Source organism: Peromyscus californicus, unplaced genomic scaffold (genome assembly GCF_007827085.1).
Source record: "Peromyscus californicus insignis strain IS unplaced genomic scaffold, ASM782708v3 Scaffold_12__1_contigs__length_115047231, whole genome shotgun sequence".
NCBI classification, from domain to species: Eukaryota; Metazoa; Chordata; class Mammalia; order Rodentia; family Cricetidae; genus Peromyscus; species Peromyscus californicus.
Genome location: NW_026294413.1, coordinates 6,227,813 through 6,246,597, shown reverse-complemented (window position 1 = coordinate 6,246,597; position 18,785 = coordinate 6,227,813). Strand labels below are relative to the sequence as shown.

At 45.0% G+C, this 18,785-nt stretch overlaps 1 protein-coding gene across 3 annotated transcripts in view; it reads left to right on the top strand.

The window, feature by feature from the left end:
- Positions 1-554: 554 nt before the first annotated feature.
- The window catches only part of Cldn10 (claudin 10), an 89,338-nt gene continuing 71,107 nt past the window's right edge, over positions 555-18,785 (top strand). For 2 of the 3 annotated variants that reach the window (XM_052732476.1, XM_052732475.1), the window contains exon 1: positions 555-768. In XM_052732476.1, coding sequence (XP_052588436.1) covers positions 555-768 — 214 coding nt within the window. The remainder of the gene's footprint in view (positions 769-18,785) is intronic. The other variant, XM_052732477.1, reaches the window with a different exon arrangement.

Sequence of the window (18,785 nt, the reverse complement as noted above, 5' to 3'; positions counted from 1 at the left end):
TCCAGCTGTCAGAGGAGTGATAGCTACACTCGTGGCCACCGATAAATCTCATATACACAATACTGTGCTTAAGAAGGTTACAGGAGAACCTGTATAGCATGTACATGTACATGGCTCCACATACGTAAAGGCTCAAAACCGTGTAAACTTAAAGAAATTGGTCAAATAAAGAGGTTTTAAATGTTACTGTATAATCTGTACTTTGTAATATCTGATCATTGCATGGTTCACTAACCTCCAAGCTAACAGAAAATTAAGCATTAACTTTGGTGCTAACAAAAAATATCTGCTGTACCAAAACCTTTAAAATTCATCTACAGAATTTTGGTATCTGAATAGAGAATTAGAAAGATTATTCTAGGCTGTCTCTGAGATGCCGTTAGTGAGTCATACTTTGTTCTAAGTTCCTGCACTTCCAGCCATTGGAGCATGAAGCACTGTCACCTACCCACACGGGCTGGCTGTAACTTTTGTGGAAGTTCTGTCCGGCGGCTGCATGCCTAGACCACCAAAGCATTCTGTCTGGGCTGTAACAGCAGGCAAGGCTGAGCGACATGTCCAGGGCGCAGATCTCGGCTCTGGTGTGCGGTGTTGGAGGGTTTGGTGCTCTTGTGGCTGCCACTACATCCAATGAGTGGAAAGTGACCACCCGTGCATCCTCTGTGATAACCGCCACTTGGGTTTACCAGGGTCTGTGGATGAACTGCGCAGGTAACGCCTTGGGCTCCTTCCACTGCCGGCCGCATTTTACTATCTTCAAAGTAGAAGGTAAATATTAGAGCTGTGTTTGGAGCTGGAGCAGAATGTTACCTTCAGAGCTGTGTCAGCCAGCTGTTGACAGCTGCCTGCTTGGTTGGATGCGTTCATGACGCATTTTGTGTATGGTAGATGGGGGCTCTATTGGCTAAAAGAATTAAATGATTGATTTAGACAAAGGAAAATTAAGAATAACCTTGTGGATCTTGTAGACCTGGCTGGTGTCAGGAATAGACTCCAACGGAAAGGGTGGAAACATCTGTGATGGCTTAAGACCTGGTTTTAACATCCGATGAGTCAGAGAGAAATCTTCACAGCAGTTCTATCCTGTGTTGAAAGATCTTTCATTGACTTAGAACCTCCCACCTGAAGGATAACACTGAATGAAGGAAACAATTCAAACGTCAGGATAGTTCCCATGTTTTCTTTTCTAGAACCATGTTTAGTGATAAAGCAACAATACCATAATGTTCATTAATTGGAAGAGCATGCCGTGAGTGACCCCTTTGGTTTTCATACGTGTGTAGTCTTCCCCTTCCAAACTCTGGATCTGAAAGAGGACAGTTTTGTTTGGTTGGCTCTTTGGTTTTAAAGACATTTTTGCACTCTACAAGCCTCCAGGGAAACAACTGTCATTTACTTTATAACTTTTTAATAATCTCCATCTGCCTCCCCCTTGCTGAAAAGTATATACTTCTGCAAATATGCTCATGATGTAAGCTCACTGTGTTAAAAACTCTGCCCAAGTTTTAAGATACAGACTTCACAATCAAGTGACAAACTTGACAACTGTACCTTGGCCTTGGTTAGAAAAAAAAAAGAAAAGAAAAAAAGATGGAAAAAATTAACTACAAGTTACTAAAGCATAATATTTTACAAGGCTTTGTGTCAGGTCTGCACATTATTAGTCCCAGTGAGTGTCAAGGGGTAAAGATAGACTACTTCAATAAAGCCAGGAGATCGCTTATGACAAGCCGTGGGTATGCCCAAGTGTGGTTAGCCCAGGCAAGCCCTTGGGTAGCATGTGCTTTCCTAGAATCTGTTAGAGGAATCACTATTGTCTTCCTAGCCAGTCCTGACTTCCTCGGTAGAAAACTTCCCTTGGAGCGGAGAGGAAAAGGAGAGTGTGTAGACGTGACTGCTCTGCACACCTCTGTGAACCATTCTTTTTCCAGACTTCTTAGCCAATCTCTACCTTGAGCAGCATGTGGGTAGCTCTGTTTCTTTGTTCTTAACTAAATATGTACTTTTAAAGAAACATTTCATCTTATTGTGCCTTATTCTATATGCCTAAATGAAATCTAGTTATTGAGAAAAATATATGCTCAATCTTGGCTCCAAAGTGGCTTAAAGAACCATGACAGATTTCTTTATGACTTCAGTGGCTCTTTCCCAAATGCACCTTAGAAAACACACAGCTAGGAATGTTATTACTAAGCAGGGTTGACAGTGATCCAAATAATAGTCTACACTTAAAACTTACTTTTAAATTTTTGAAACATTTATCATCATCATCATTGTGTATATACACAATGCGTGTGTATATGTGTGTGTGTGCACACACACACATATACACACACATACACAGCTACACACATGCCAAAGCACATGTGTGAGGTCAAAGAAATCTTTACCAAGTCAGTTCACTCAATCCTCCTTTACTTTGGTTTTGGGGACCTAAGATAGGGTGCCAGCCTTCTACAGCAAACAGCTTTACCTGCCAAGACTTCTCATGGGCCCCTGAAACTTTATTTTTAAGTTGCTCTTCTTCCTGATAATGAAAATAACATATTCTAGATCTGCTGTATTCCTTTTGCACAGAGGTGGTTTGAACTTTTGGCTCACAGTGTTCTCATCAGAATACATAAGGCGACAAGTGGGGTAACTCAGGCCTATAATCCCAGCACTCAGGAGGCTGAGGCAGGAAGATTATCATGAGCTACACCATGAGAGCTTGTCTCAAAAATTCAGTTCTTTATACCCATAGAATAGTGCATCTCTCAACTCTCAGAGGAGAAGCTCTTCCTGAGTCACAGGAAATGGTGACTAATTCAGAGACCAGCAACAGGTCAATGTCAAGAGAGTAAGTAGGACTTATGCCCAGCTCTAACAGGACCTCTATAGCACACCCACTCTACCTCAAGGCTCAGGGATCATGGCAGAAGAGGGAATTGAAAGGTTGTAAGGGCCTGAAGGAGTGAATGTATTGAAACAGTAGTTGCTGGATGTTGCAGCTCAGTGGTGCACATAAACACACAATGGCTGGGACTGTATGCACAAGATCAAGTCACTCAAAATGCCAGCATGGATGGGGAAAGGACCTGTGAAGTCCCACCCCTATCTGAGTGGCTATCAGTAGTTGATGTCTGCTGGGAAAGAGACTGTCAGTCTTCCTCAGGGATGCAGGCCTTGAGAGGATGCACATGTTCCAATAGATGGTCTCACAGCCATGAACATACAGGTCTCACTAAATGGACTCAGTGAGTATTAAATTGAGAGAGAGAGGGAGGGAGGGAGAGAGAGAGAGAGAGAGAGAGAGAGAGAGAGAGAGAGAGAGAGAGAGAGCCTGAGCCTACAAACCTACAAACACATATAGTTGGGGTGGAGAAGAGGGGATAGGGGAGAAACTGGAGGGGAAGGAATGGGGGTAGATAGGATCCAAACATGTGATTGTATGAACACTAAATAAATAAAAATTCAGTTACTGCAGAAAACTATTTTCAACATCAGGATTATTGTAATCTACCAGTGATTCGAGGTTCACAGGAAGATGCACATACATGTGCCATATGCAAATACTGTGCCCTTTATATAAGGGATCTGTGCATTCCCAGGTTGTAGTGTTGATTCCTATTTCTGAAGTGTCATCACAGTGTTTGAGGGAATTGTTTAGCTCTGTTGTGATTCCATCCTGTAAAAATGTAATGCAAAAATCTATAGCTTTGAAGGTGTGGCCAATCTTTGGATGTGGAGCATACATAGTTATTTTAAAGAGTATGGGCCATTTCCAACAACAGTCTTGAAAAAATACACACACATAATTAATATAAGCTTCCGAGTGATTATTTTATAAGTGGATGCGGGGTCCGTGGGGCTGGCCAAGACCAGAGAAAACTTCAGCTGCACTTGAGCAACAACCCTTTGAAACTCATCTATAATTTTCTCTTCCATAAATTGGGAGGACTGAACTCTGATAGTCTCTCAATGCAAATCTCAACCAAAGCCCAATTCAAGAGCGTCACAGCGCTTCATTGCTGGTGTCCTCCATCCTCTCTGGCTCTTATGCTCTTGCTGTTTTCTCTTCCACAGGGTTCCCTGACCTCTGAGGGGAGGGTTTTGATAAGACAGAATGGTAATTCAGGGCTGACTATTCCAAGGACTCTCTCTCCATGTAATGTCTGGCTGCAGGTCTCTGCATCTGTTTCTATCTGCTGCAGAGGGATCTTTTCTGCTGATGACTAATCTGTGAGTATAGCAGAATATCATTAGAAGTTATTTCATTGATGGTTTTTTTTCAAGACTGGTAGTGTTTGCTTTTACCCTGGGTCTCTTGGCTATCTAGTCTCTGGTTCTTGGTCACCTGAGCAGTGTCAAGTATGAGTTCCATCTTGTGGAGTGTGTAGCAGGAATCTTAGAGAGTCTTATTAATAAAATCAAACCTGAGGCCAGTTATTGGGGTCAATGCTGGTAGATCAGAGAGACAGAACAAGCCACAGCTATTTCACATTTCCAATTCCTCAGCTGGTCCTGTTTCCTCAGACTGGAAGCCTCTGAGTCCTCATCCAGAATGAATCTCAGCTGAACTGTGTTGCTCCAAAGCCTGAAAGCTTAACCAGCCAAATGCTTAACCAGGCCAAATGCTTAACCAGGCCATATGCTTCTAGTTTCTGGTCCTCACGCCTTATGTACCTTCCTGCTTTCTACCACCACTCCCTGGGATTAAAGGCTTGCTTTCTGGGATTAAAGGCATGATGAGTCACCATGCCTGTCTGTATCCTTGAACACATGGATTTCTGCCTCTGGAATGCTAGGATTAAAGGCGTGTGCTACCACTGCCTATCCTTTATGTTTAATATTGTGGCTGCTCTGTCTCTGACCCCAGATAAGTTTATTAGCATGCACAATATTTGGGGGAATACAATACCACATTTCCTCTCTTTTTGTCTAAAATTTAAAAAAGCTTATAACTAATACAAGAAAAATTATATCCAGTAAGTATATACAATATACACAGTCAAGATTACATTAACAATGTCTAGTCTGTTAACATTTGACAGATTCAGATAAAAACTCCATTATATATATTAACAATGTCCAGTCCCGTAACATCTGATAAACTCAGACCAAAAAATTTTCATTACTTATCTTATTTAAAACAAGTAGTTCCTTTTTAAAACTAGATTCCATAATCTCCCTTTTTATCTTATCATATCCATATTCTCTCTTTTTTCTTTTCATAATACATTCATTAGTCTACCTTTTGTCATTTTTATATCTTCCCCCTTTTCTTTTCAGTGTAGATTCAGTGATCTACCTATTTATCCTATTATTTCTTTATCATTTTTCTCAGAGTGGGCCTTAAGTCAAATCAGATACTGGTTGTCTACTCCCACAAGTTCTGTTTCACCATTGCCTTAGCATATTTCACAGGCAGGAGATTGTAGGTCAAAGGTTTTGTGGCTGGGTTGGTGTTTTCATTTCTCTTTTGGTAGCCCGCAGAGTACCTACCCACACTAAAGGCACTAGAATGTAAGGATGAAGGCTCCATGTAGGCACCAGCTTGACTTCTCCATCTTCAATGGCTTGTGTAAGTGTTGTCCTCAGCAATGGGACCCTACTGTCAGTTTGCAGAGAGCAACTTGTTGTCTTAGTAACAGCCTGGGTTGTTTGGAGATTTCCACTGGGTTCCCTTGGCCAAGAACTCAATTGAATGCAACCCAGTCCTGCTACTGGAAGCCTCATTTTGTGACAAGAGACGGCCAGTTGGCACTGAGTGAGATTTCCAACATTTAACCTATGTAGTAGCAATCTCTGTTCATGTCACCAAGCCTTGGCAAAGAGGCTGGAGTCCCAGGAAATGCTTAGGAAACAGAAGAACATGTGTAATGCAGGAGAAGGAAATCTACAGATTACTGATAATGAATCTATTTATTACGGGGTTGTCTGGGGCATCAACTCACTGATTCGGGATATGGCAATTTCAGCCACACAGTCCCTGAAAGGCTGAGAACCAGTATCACGCTGTTTCATGCTGCCTGGCCCGGTCTTTACCATCTAAGAGTGAGAGAGAGAAGGGGCCTGCGTATCTGCTCCTCAGGTCTTAAGCTAACCAAGAGGCTATGCCCTAGAGGCTGGTACACCAAGGTCACAGGTTGAATGAATACCCACTACATTTCCCCTTTTTGTCTAAATAAGAAAGTTCTAAACCTAATAGAAAACTATATACAATAAGAATGATTATCAAATATTGTCTAGGAGAAAGAAAAGGTAATAACAAACAAAAAACAAAACTGGAACTACAACTAACAAGAACAACGTCAAGTAAGAAATGCACTAAATGTCCATATCATAGGTAAATGGCAAATTGTGGAGATTACTCCAAAACCTGTCCTATTCAGAAGAATTTGAGTGTATTACCTAATATGCTCTTAGCTAACATATGAGAAGATTGTGACTATAACTATCTAGTCTTCAACCCCATCAAAGACCTGGGAAGGGAAATAATATTACCTGAGTAAACAGGAAGTACAGGTGAGAAACTTCCAAAAATTGCAAGAAATGACAGAGACAGCTGGCAGCCTGGACAGTCACCCAGTGGATAAACAGCACCTATATCCCCTGGGAACTTTCTAGGAATACACAATCTCAAGATCTAAAGGATCTCTGGGGCTCTTACACATTAGAAGTTTTAGAAAACCCCCGTTATCAGGGGTTTTTGTTTTTGTTTTGTGTGTGTGTGTGTGTGTGTGTGTGTGTGTGTGTGTGTGTGTGTGTGTATGTGCACGCATGCATGCATGTGTGTACACCCAAGCATGTGCATGCATTCTTGTGTGTGAGTGCAGGCATGCACATATGGCATGCATGTGGCGGTCAAAGGATAGGGCTGAGGTGTCAGTTCTCACCTCCTGCCTTGAGCAAAGCTCTCTTTGTGGGTTTTTTTTTTTCCTGCTGCATACACCAGGCAAGCTGCCTCCTGAGCTTCTGAGGAGCCTCCTGCCTCCATTTCCCAACTCCCTGTAGGAATGCTGGTATTACAGACACAAGCATGGCACCTCTGGCTTCTCCGTGAGTTCTGGGGATTCAAGCTCGGGTCTTTACACCTACACACAAGCACTTTTACTCACTGGCCCATCTTCCCAGCCTTCAGGATTCTTCTTATATGGTAATTACTTGACACAACTCAGGCAAGAGACACTGTTACTCTGCCTGACACCAAGACAGTTCCCCATAAGTAGCAGCAATTGCCTCTATGAATACCTCTTTAGTTCTTTGAAACTCCACATCTCAACTGGAAGAAGGTGTTTCCAACCAAGGCTTTAGTAGCTGATTTTTGGACCTCAAAGCCACAGGGAAGCATGCCTCTGGTTCCTGCAGCACGTCTTGTAGGGAAGACTGAGGCAAGGGTTCCTATTATATGACATAGTCACATAATGCAGTTTTAAATGTCCTGGGATTGTTTTAATCAGCCATGGTAAGACACTTGACACGCAAATGCCTGTGATGTGTAGTGGGAAGGCTTTTCATGCTCACAGACCTCAAGAATGCAGGAGGCAGGCATACCTGCAAGGCCTTATGGGGAAGTATGAGATTAATGAGCAGGCAGGAGAGGGGAGCCGTGTATGGACCTGTGTCTCCTCAGGAAAGAACTGTGCTGGACAGAGTCATTGGCTTGGACACATTTTATATTGACTAGTTTAAAAGATTTTAGCAAGCTCTCAGGGTGGGGGCTGTCTAGTTCCTGGCAATTAGGAGCTTGGGTGTGAGAGTTGGATGAGGAGCAACGGGGGATGGTTTTGACTGGCTGGTCTGTAAGGCATGCCTGCAGATTCATGCACTGTGTCTGAGAGTTAGCTAGCTCTGGGGAAGAGGGTTCTTCACCTAGCCAGTGGAGCTCTCAGGTCACTACAATATAGAGAACACAGAAACCGAGAAATACAGACAAAACTGTCAACACCAGACCCTGGGTCTTTGCACAGGTATCAGCTGGGTAGAGGCTCACTGTCCCATCCCACCTTGAGGATTAACACACACATCTCACTTGCAGCAGTTCTTTGCTGGCAAATTATTTTGTGTACGGAAAGCTCCTGTTTAACTTTCCTGGGGTTCCTCACTCCTTGTGCATTGACCGGTCACCTCGAATGAGTGTGTACTGCACAATCCTGCCACCTAACCCACCACAGACAAAGTCTCATCATAAAGAGAAGATACTCAAAAGATAACTTTTCAAAATATTTTTGTGTGTATGTGCCAGTATGTGTGTGCCTGCTCATGCATGTGTAAGAGCACATTTGTATGTAAGAGCAGATGTATGTGAGGGTCAGAGGTCAACAGCAAGTCCCAAGGATCCTCCTGCCTCTGTCTCCCAGCCCCAGGCTTACAAGTGCATGCTACCACACACTTACTCAGACACTGGGAGTCAGGCTCCGTCCTCACACCTGCACAGCAAGCATTCCTGGCTGAGCCATCTCCCCATCTCCTCAAAGGAAGTTTTCCAAGGAAACATTGCGTTCGTTCAGTCTCAGACTTCTCACGTCTATGCATTTTGAGATATGAGATACTTATTACAGAAAATTGCATCATTCTTAATTGAGCTTGAGGTAATTAGCCAGCTGGTCTACAATTAAGCTTTTGTTAGATTTTTTTTTGTATTATAGGTAAATTTGATTACCAAAGGTTGACAATTGGCAAGTGGCTATGTTGCCATGTTACAGATGCAAAACGATCTTATGGGATTTAATTTGTTGATTCGTCTTGACATCAAAGCAATCACTAGACCTGTCATAGACTGTTTACTCTCTTTCACTGGACAACAGGACATGGACCTGTCTGAGGATGTGTAGCACAGAGTGAGGTGGATATTCATCAAATATCAGCCTAGAATGGTTAGAGCTACAGGACAATTAGGTACAGGGGACACAGAATTCCCAGAAGAGCTGATGCTGGAATGGTCTGGAAAAAGGACAGAAGCCTGGGAGGGCAAGAGAGGAGGCATCTCAGGCTAAGGCACCTACCTACCCAGTCCCACAATTTATTAACTGCATGACTTGGGGCAGAATGCTGAGAACTTGAGCTCCCTGGTTTGTAGAATGGGAGTGTTATCTACTTCAGGGATGGCACTGAGTTCGTGTGTTGGTGACATGCAGAGCAATGCCTGGCACCTACAAGCAAAGGCCTAAAAACAGGAAAGAACCACATGTCCCAGAGAGCAGACCAGGCACATCTGTAAGACTGAAGACTGGGCTGTAGGCATAACTAAAGAGGAAACTGCCAGGGACATTTAAACTCTAAGAAGGAACAGACTTCACTCGGCATTGGAAGGCTATGAGAACTGGGCAAGCCTTGAATTCTTGATGGTATTTGGCTATGGGAAGATTGTCAGGGTTTCCTATTAGAGCCTGAACAAAAATAGCAGTGAGACTCTAGGCCGACTTCTGGAGGTAGAACTGATGTGTGATAGTGACTTCTGAGAAACTACAGGGTCTGTGAAGATTCCTGCTGGGAGTTTGGTGGCTGGTGAGAGAGAGAGAGAGAGAGAGAGAGAGAGAGAGAGAGAGAGAGAGAGAGAGAGAGAGAGCTGGTCACATAGCTCACCCCCAACCCAATCTCTTGTCGTTGACCTTGTACAGTTCTTCCTAGCACATGCCATGATTTCAAGTTCTCCAATTCTTTCTTCTTTTTAAAATACTCTAATTTATTCTTTGACAACTGCCTACATGTACAACATTACTTTGACTGCATTATTATAGATTAACTCCCCCATTAACCTCTCTTACCCGAGCCCATTCATCTTATATTAGTCACTTTTCTATTGCTGTGACAAAACACCATGACCAAGACCACTTTAAGAAGGAGGAGTTTGCTTCCTTCTTCAATAATCATCTCATATCTCAAAATGCATAGACGTGAGAAGTCTGAGACTGAATGAACGCAATGTTTCCTTGGAAAACTTCCTTTGAGGAGATGGGGGAGATGGCTCAGCCAGAAGAATGCTTGCTGTGCAGGTGTGAGGACGGAGCCTGACTCCCAGTGTCTGAGTAAGTGTGTGGTAGCATGCACTTGTAAGCCTGGGGCTGGGAGACAGAGGCAGGAGGATCCTTGGGACTTGCTGTTGACCTCTGACCCTCACATACATCTGCTCTTACAAATCAAACACTATGATGGCAGAGCAGAAGCACAGCCATGGAAACAGGAAGCTGAGGGCTCACAAGAGAGAGAAAACTAAACATAGCATGAGCAGCAAGGCCTGCCTCCAGTGACAGACCTCCCACAAGGCCACACCTCCTAAGTCTCCCCAAATAGCACCAAATGGGACCAAGTATTCAAATACCCAAGACTTTAGGTGGCACTTCATCCCAACCACCACACTCCTGGGCTCCTTCAAAATTCCTTCTACTTCCAATCCTGTTTTGTGTGTATGACCTACTGAGTTTAATTAGGACTGATTGTGTAACCACAGGAGGTTATTTACTGGGTCATAGCTCTACCACTGAAGAAAAGGACTCTCCCTACCCGGCAACTCTGAACTGCTCAGGGAGGATTGGGTGTCTCGAACCCCTTTCCCGTGGTGGTGGATGGCCGACTGGCCCTATCTTGTGTGGGTCTTGTGCAGGTACCTGCACTGCATTCCTGACGGCCACAGTCTGTCACATCCAGGCACGGCTCCTCCCCATCCTCCAGCTCTTCCGTTATTTCTGACCCCCTCATCTTCCACAATGTTCCTTGAGCCTTGAAGGACAAGGTATGGATGTTCTGTTTAGGACCACACTCACCAGCCAGCTATACTAAATACTTGGACAACTCGTGAGTCTCTGCACTTACCGCCACCCATCACAAAAAGACATTCCTAACTTCATGTTTAGTTTTGGGAAATCAGCTGTGTGGGATGAGACAGAATAGTCTGAGTGGATTTGATTTTTTATGTAAAAAACTGTACACTTTAGAAGTTTAGTGTAGACTGTGAGGAAAATGGAGTAGTAATAGAGATGAACGCAACCTTAGGCTGCCACTGTTAGCTGAGGAATTAGCAAAATAATGAGAGAAACGAAATAGCCCCGTGTTCTATAACAAATTATATTCTACTTCAATAGACATGAACATAAGTGATATTCACTCATCCAGAAGATCTAACCAGGAGCATGAGCTAGGCCTTGGAATAACCTCATTTAGTGTTTTATATGAGGAAAAGGAAAACATGTGAAAAATGTAAGGGGTGGAAAGAAGAAACATGGGATTTGGGGGTAGATGTTACAAAGAAGTTAGATTTAGGATTACCTGGAGAAGTAATTTCTACCAGAGTGCCCCTCCGTGGACTGGGTTACTACGAGGAAACGGCTGCAGGTGCCCTGAAAACACCATCTAGTGTAGCGTACATGGTGTGCCAATGTCCTGGTTAAGGCCAGATGTTAATGTATGTCAGCATCAATGTAAGAAGTAATAGTTCTCAAGGCATAATTTTGCATTTTGGGGTTCCTAAGAAACCCACAGTGTGTGCCACCTGACCTTTGCTGGGGAACAGAGACTGTCCCCAAATCCAGGCGCAGGACTAAGCCATGGGGCGGGGGATACAAACAGCTGAGTCCTGCTTTTTGATGAATTGCTGTTGGTTGACATTTATTTATATATAACAAATATAAAGCACGGATAAAACCAGACCGACTATCCTGTAAGGAGGATGATTTTCTCCAGAACATGAACTGTAGAGTTTGGGTGAAGCAGGCACTGGGGGTTGCTTTCTTCTTCGCCAATCAGCTGTTCTTTTACATGCCCAGCAATCCCAAGCGGTTCCTGTCTTGAGATTCCTGTCCCGACAGAACTGGCTCATCAGCGTGGTTAAGAACTGGAGATCAGCTGATGCCCATTCTCCTGTCTGAAGCTGGCCTCAGACTCTATGCTGTCTGTCTGGGTTTCAGGCAGGAGATCAATCACATGACTGTCAAATTGCCTGATGCCAGCCAGTCTGGTGGCCACCTCCTGACCCAGTACCTGCTCTGAATTCTATGATTAACCAACCTGCCTGGTCACCACATTTCTTCAGCCTGCTTAGTTCTCTCTCACACTACAATTTAATTTTTCTCGATGGTGCCATGGGAAGAGCTATTGGAGGGTATAAGTGGTGAGAATGTTGGGGGAGATGGGCATGGGTAGTCAGGACATTGTGAGAGAGAGAAGCAGAGAGAGGGAGGGAGAGAGAGAGAGAGAGAGAGAGAGAGAGAGAGAGAGAGAGAGAGAGAGGAGAGAGTGCGCGCACACACGCATGTGCTAGTCATTTATGTGATCCATTCATTTGAATAGTGCTCGTGAGCCTGTAGTGACCCCTACCACCCAGCTTGATCCTGGATGCCCGTGACAACAGTACTAGCGAGGTGCCCTGCTGAAGTGATCTTCCCAGGTCTGCTGCAATTCCAAAACTGACCCTCAGAGGTGGCTCACAAGTTCTCAGAGGCACGTCCTTAATTGCTCCTCTGCACCTCTGCTGTCTGTCCTTCAGAGACACCGACAGGGAGTGGCTGCCCTTACTCAGTGGTAATCTGACCAGCTTTCACTCCAAGTCTACTTAGAATTACGAACACACACAAATTCACTGTAGACTTTCCACATGGTGCATGAGCATCTCGTGCATTTTCTTACCATGCAGCACCCCCACACACACACACCACTTGTCTCGTAGCATGTCACATGTGTTATATAGTTAATCTCAGGTGGAAAGACAGAATTAGAAATCAAAGGTAACACTGGCGCTTGCTGCTCACCCTAGTCAGTGATCCACATGGAACAGGGATCAGAACGGAAAACACAGCTTCTTTGTGTTTTCAACCCGACCATCTTTGTCAACCCGACCATCCAGCACACCATCACCTTGATCTACCAGGACATACGAGGACATATTTGAAATCATTTTACCTGCCTCCAGGCCACCCAGATTCGTCAGTACTATCTTTGGTACAATCTGGCATCTGGCATACCCCACCCCTCTCTCCTTTCCCTCCTGGGTTACTAGCTGTATGACCCTTTCCCCCATTGCTTATGCTACTTCTTACAGGAGGATTGGGCCAATAACCGTCAGTTACCTTCCTTGCTGTTTGCTCCAACTCACAGTAGCCTTTCAGGACGCTTCCACACTTGGCCCATTCATCTTCATATCATCAGTTTAGGAGTGTGTAAGGCCTTCTACGTATTCCACATGGTCTCTGTGGGATTCTTCCAGCATCTCCACCTCTGTATCTTGATCTCCCAAGCCAGAAGTATGATGCCCATATCTCTCCTCGATGGCTTGCCCATCCTGCTGGTCCCAGGCTCCACCATACTGCCCTCTTTATCCTGGCCTCATCACTGTGTATCCTTCTCACAGCACTCCCCAGCTCCCCTACTTCTCAACTCCTCTGGTTATCCAGACCTGAATTCCCACAATGCCTCCTTCCTTTTCAGGCTGATATCTGACCTGCTACAGAATGAGCCTGAGAGTTCCTCTCACTCCCCTGGAAGATCCTCCATGTCTCAGGCATAGGTGACTGCTCATCCAGGCTCAGCCTCTGGGCTCTCTCTGCTGACCTAGATTTGGAAAAAAAATTGATTTTTCTACTCATTCTGAGCAAGGACATATGGCACAGTGAGGAATAACTTCCAAAGGCAGAGCTTCCTAGTTAAACTTCAGTCTTCCTTTGTGGAGAGCAGCCCCCCACACCCTGTTCCTATGTAATGTCCTTGTATACTGTAAAGATTTGTCACTCAAATTGGTTTAATAAAACACTAATTGGCCAGTAGCCAGGCAAAAACTACAGGCTGCCAACCAGACCAGGAGAATTCTGGGAAAAGGAAGAGCAGAGTCAGAAGTCATCAGCCACAGACAGAGGAAGCAAGATGAGAATGCTGCACTAAGAAAAGGTACCAAGCCACGTGGCTAAACATAGGTAAGAATTATGGGTTAATTTAAGTGTAAGAGCTAGTTAGTAATAAGCCTGAGCTACCAGCCAAGCATCTATAAGTAATATGGAGTCTCAGAGTCAGTTATTTGGGAAGTGGCTGCTGGGTATTTGGGAACAGGCAGGTGGGAGAAAAACTTGTGCCAACACCTTGTACCACTGCACAGATTCTCTCCCTGGTCCCCACACTGGCTTTTCAATATTGGATGCTATGATCATACTTGTTTTACAGACACAGTAGCTCGAGTTTGGTGAAGAGACATAATCTCATCACACACACAAAGGTGTGGTGGGACTGTTTTCATGACTGAGCTCAAGCCCTCCATGATCCACTCGTCAAGGGCTCCCCAACAGCAGCTAATTCTCAATAAGAAAGATCAGTCACCCTCTATCTCTCTCCTGCATCAGTCTCCACCCCCAATGCCACCTCCCAAGCACAGCCTTTTAATATCTTCCTGCATGACCCCATTCCTATATCACTTGGCACTTGCTTTATGGTTTTGCTAATCTGGCTCCTACTGTAGCTGCTTCCATATTTTCTGTCTCTTGGCACTGGATTTTTAGCTCCATTAGGATAACAATTTCTGCCTGGCCCTTGCCTAGACCATTCTGCACAAAATCCATGCTCTTCTGTTTTTGAGACAGGGACTAACTCTATAGATCTGGAGTAACTCATACTCACTATGCTGCCTGGGATGCCCTCAAATTTGCAGCAATCCTCTTGCCTCTGCCTCACAAGTGCTAGAATTACAGCCAAGTGCTAACCCAGCCAGATAAAATCCATGCTCTATAAGTGTTGAATTAATGAATGAAGGCAGGACCTGGATCATGGGGCATAGAGATTTCTTTTCCAACAAATGCTGTCTATTTTATTTCATTTTGTATTGCTGTAACAGAATACAGGATAGCTGTAATGTGTATACCACAATACAAAGAAAAGAGATTCAGTACCTCACAATTTGAGAAGCTAAAACCCAAGATAAGACAGATCCATTTTTTTTTTTCAATGTGTTGCCTACTCTGTCCTTAAACTTGGAGTGGTCCTCCTGTCTCAGCCTCTGGAGTACTGAAATTACAGTTGTGAGCCACCACACTTAGCTAGGAAGCCCAGCACATTCAGCCTCTGGTGAGGGCTACCTTGTAATTTGTGGGAAACCAGAAATGGAACCAGCTGTGGGCAGAGCAATTCCTACAGTGAGGACGGAAGTGAGAGGCCAGAGAGGGGCCTGGCTTACTCTTCTTATAACAACCGGCTTCCTCCTTTGAGGCCCAGCCCTCTCTACCAGTGATGAGGATGGACCCTCCAAAGACCTAATGACCTTTCACACACACTCTTAAAGGTGTCAGCACCACCCCATGGGAACCAAAGCATCTTTGGGGATACACTCAAACCTTATCCAAACCACAGCTCCTACAGTAGCATTATTGAACCTCTCCAGACAGGTGTAGTTCCACATCCACCCTCCTGTGCAAAAGCAGGACATGGTAGACGTGAGGCACTCAAGTTCACTTAGCAGAAGAGAAAGTGTCCTGTCCACACGTGCCTCAGTGGGACCTTTGCTTCTGGGCTCAGACGTCATTTCTGTAATCATCTATTGTGGAACACAACTGGGATTTGCTGCTGACAACAATCTCTGAAATGTAGCCTATAAGTACCTGTGACGCCTCATTGGCCCCTGGTCTCCTTTCAGGTCTTCATTTTATTGGACTTTTCATTCAGACATTAGCATGAAAATCTCAGATTGATCCACACTGTTCCTTCTGGGCAGCAGAAAACCCACTGAAAAAATCTAGATGTGATTCTAATGATAAAGACGGTAGCTAGCTAGACTAACTGATTACCTAGGCAGAATGAGTCTAAGCCCTTCTCTTCTGGAGGGACTCTGGACTAAGTCCCTCTCCTGGTAATTAATGGTTCTCAGATATGGACATGATGATTGGTCTCGTCCATAAATCATGCAGCCATGCATGACCACTATCAGCAGAAAATGGGCTCCCTGGCTTCTCTTCTGCGGGATTTCAGAGAGGCCAGGCCACGTGGACATTTCTATGAGGGCTCGAGTTCCTGAAGGCTAGGAGCACAACTGCAGAGTGCAAGGTAAACATCAGGTGCCATTCACTGCCCGCAGACCAATTTCTAGCTGTGGGTTTCTCCAGACAGATAGGACCAACTAGGTTATCTCTGTCACAGCACGTGGCTGAGCATGACTGGCTGGGAAATGGAATTCTTTCTTGCTTTCCAACTCTGGTGGGTGAGATGGGAAGGGGAAATAATTTTCCAACAATAAGCTGTTTCCTCTCTGGGGTTGCTTCCTCTCAGGATTTTTGTAACTACTCTTTTCCTTCCTTAATTACACAGACTCACCAACTCGCCTTCAGCTTTGTAGAAGACCTGTAAATAGCTTTCACTATTAATCTCAATTCATGGATCCTCCCCACCTGCTTACAAACGTTGGTTCTTAATCTGCCTGCAATGCTTTTTTGACCTTTTAACCTCTCTTACATGTCACTTTTCTTTCTCCTGTGTGCAAAAGTGTGCCATCAACTGAAGTAGTCTCCGGGGGCACTGCTGTCAGTTTTACATTTATGTCCAGGTTCTGATGGAGTCTTGGGGGAAGCTGCAGGCTTTCCCAGGGGTCCCCCCATCTCTGAGCTTCCCGGGCGATACCTCATGAACTCCCAGCTGCTACCTATCTATCGGGGGGAAGCCAGACTTTCTGCTCGGTTGGGCTATAGCTTGGCTTTCGTTCTAACAATGGTGCCACCAGGTCTGGTTAAACACACGAGAGTAAACACTTTGTTTTATGCATGTCCTGCATCTGGTCAGTCCCTGACATACCTCTCCCAGCAACACTGCTGTGTGCAAGCTCTTCCCACTGAGGATTTGCCACACTGTCCCCTCAAAGTCTTGTTTTACCCTGCTGGCCTCTGGTCGCCTCTCCATCCCTTGCCTCACCCCATCCCCTGCTCCCGCCATCTTCTCTTTCTTGTCCCTACCCCTCCCTTGTTCCTCCACTAGGTTGACTGCAGACAGACTTTTCTCAAGGGTCTTAAGAGTGGTAACGCATTTGATTCATCTGTGAGTAGGTGTTTGCTGTAAGGTATCATCCAAAGCCATGATGACTAAGTCAGGGCAAATGGGTAGGACGTTGGGCCAGAAGCCTATATCTGCCCTCCCCCCCCCCCCCCCAGCAACTGAGAGATTTCAGTGCGGGCCTGGGAATGATCACTAATGCAGGCTACTCTCCTCCCTCCCCACCTAATGTATTAGTCTGAAGAAAAGTATTGTCTACATTTTGACCTCAACTTGGAAGCTCATGGGGGATGGTGGTGATCAAGGTGCCACATTTGGGAAGGATGGATAGAGGCAGGAAGAAGGGAGAATGCCAACATCCTGGACCCTTTCAGGAAATGACTCATGAAAATGTGTGAATCTGAAGAGATACTAATGCAAAGTACTACTGAACTCCATGAGCAGCTTGTGATTTTTAGACACTGAAAAATATTCTGTGGAGGTGTGATGTGTGCTTCCAATCCTCTTCACATTTAGGTTCTCATTTGAAGGCTGTAAGACCAGTAAATTAAAGTTTTGTGCAGAAATTCCCTGGTGGTTGATCATATCTGTTAGGGGTATCTCTCTGTCCCCACTACGCTGGGTTCTGTAAGGGCCCAGATCCTGTCATCCTGCAGATCATTCCAATTCTGGAGGTTTTAAGGATTGCAAGTACTCTGAATGCTGAGCTATCGCTCCAACCCATCCCCACTTCTTACATCTAGGAAACAAAATGGGAAAACTATGTGCTGATGTACAGCATCTGCTAATTTCTGTGGTGTCAATAGTCCCTGAAGCTACCAGTGTTACATCACATGTCACTGAACTGGCATCAGGAGGAGATACACAGGAACAAATCAATGCACAGATATAATAAGCCCAGACTCCTTAGGAGTAGAGGTAAGAATTTAAGCAGCTATAAGTTCGTTTCTTTAAATGGCTGCATTTCAAAACTTAGCTGGGCCCAGCCAGGGCAAGCTAGTCCCAGCGCATCACTGGCTCTGGGTGCGCACATTGGATGTCCTCTGCTAGACCTCAGGTCTATGAGGACAGAATCCAACCTCTAGTTACATTTGTTTTCCCCACAGAATTTCACACACTTCACACACAACAATGTGGGAGGAAGGGGCTGAGCATGAGTGAACCCTCTCCTCTTCCATGTGCCCTTCCCGGAGCACTCTGCTTTCCCAGCAGACCCACTCACGTATCAGCTCCTTATAGCTCGGAACTCAGTCTTATTCACGTTATTCAATTCCATCCACTGAGGAGTCTGACTAGAACAGCCTGACCTTTTAACAGTGGACAATTGCCTTTGGTCAAGAAATAATTTACCTCATTTTTTCCCCTCTATAATTCCTGCCTATTCAGAAAAGTGGTGATTTTATTTTCCATATTTGAGATGGTTCTGTTCCCTTCTTCCTCCCTTTCCTCAGAACCCTGTCTGAGAACTGAGATCATGAGTTCCTCAGCAATGCATGCCTTACCCTTTTCTCTTTATATACCTAATAAATCGGAGTATCAGGCAAACAGGAGACATTCAGTGAAAGATGCTGGCTGGGTGGGTAGATGCAAGGCTGGGTGGGTAGATGCAGGGCTGGGTGGACAGATGCAGGGCTGGGTGGATAGATGCAGGGCTGGGTGGATAGATGCAGGGCTGGATGGATAGATGCAGGGCTGGGTGGATAGATGCAGGGTTGGGTGGGTAGATGCAGGGCTGGGTGGGTAGATGCAGGGCTGGGTGGACAGATACAGGGCTGGGTGGATAGATGCTGGCTGGTGGATAGATGCAGGGCTGGGTGGGTGGGTGGATGGGTTGGAGGGAAGTCAGGGGTTACAGC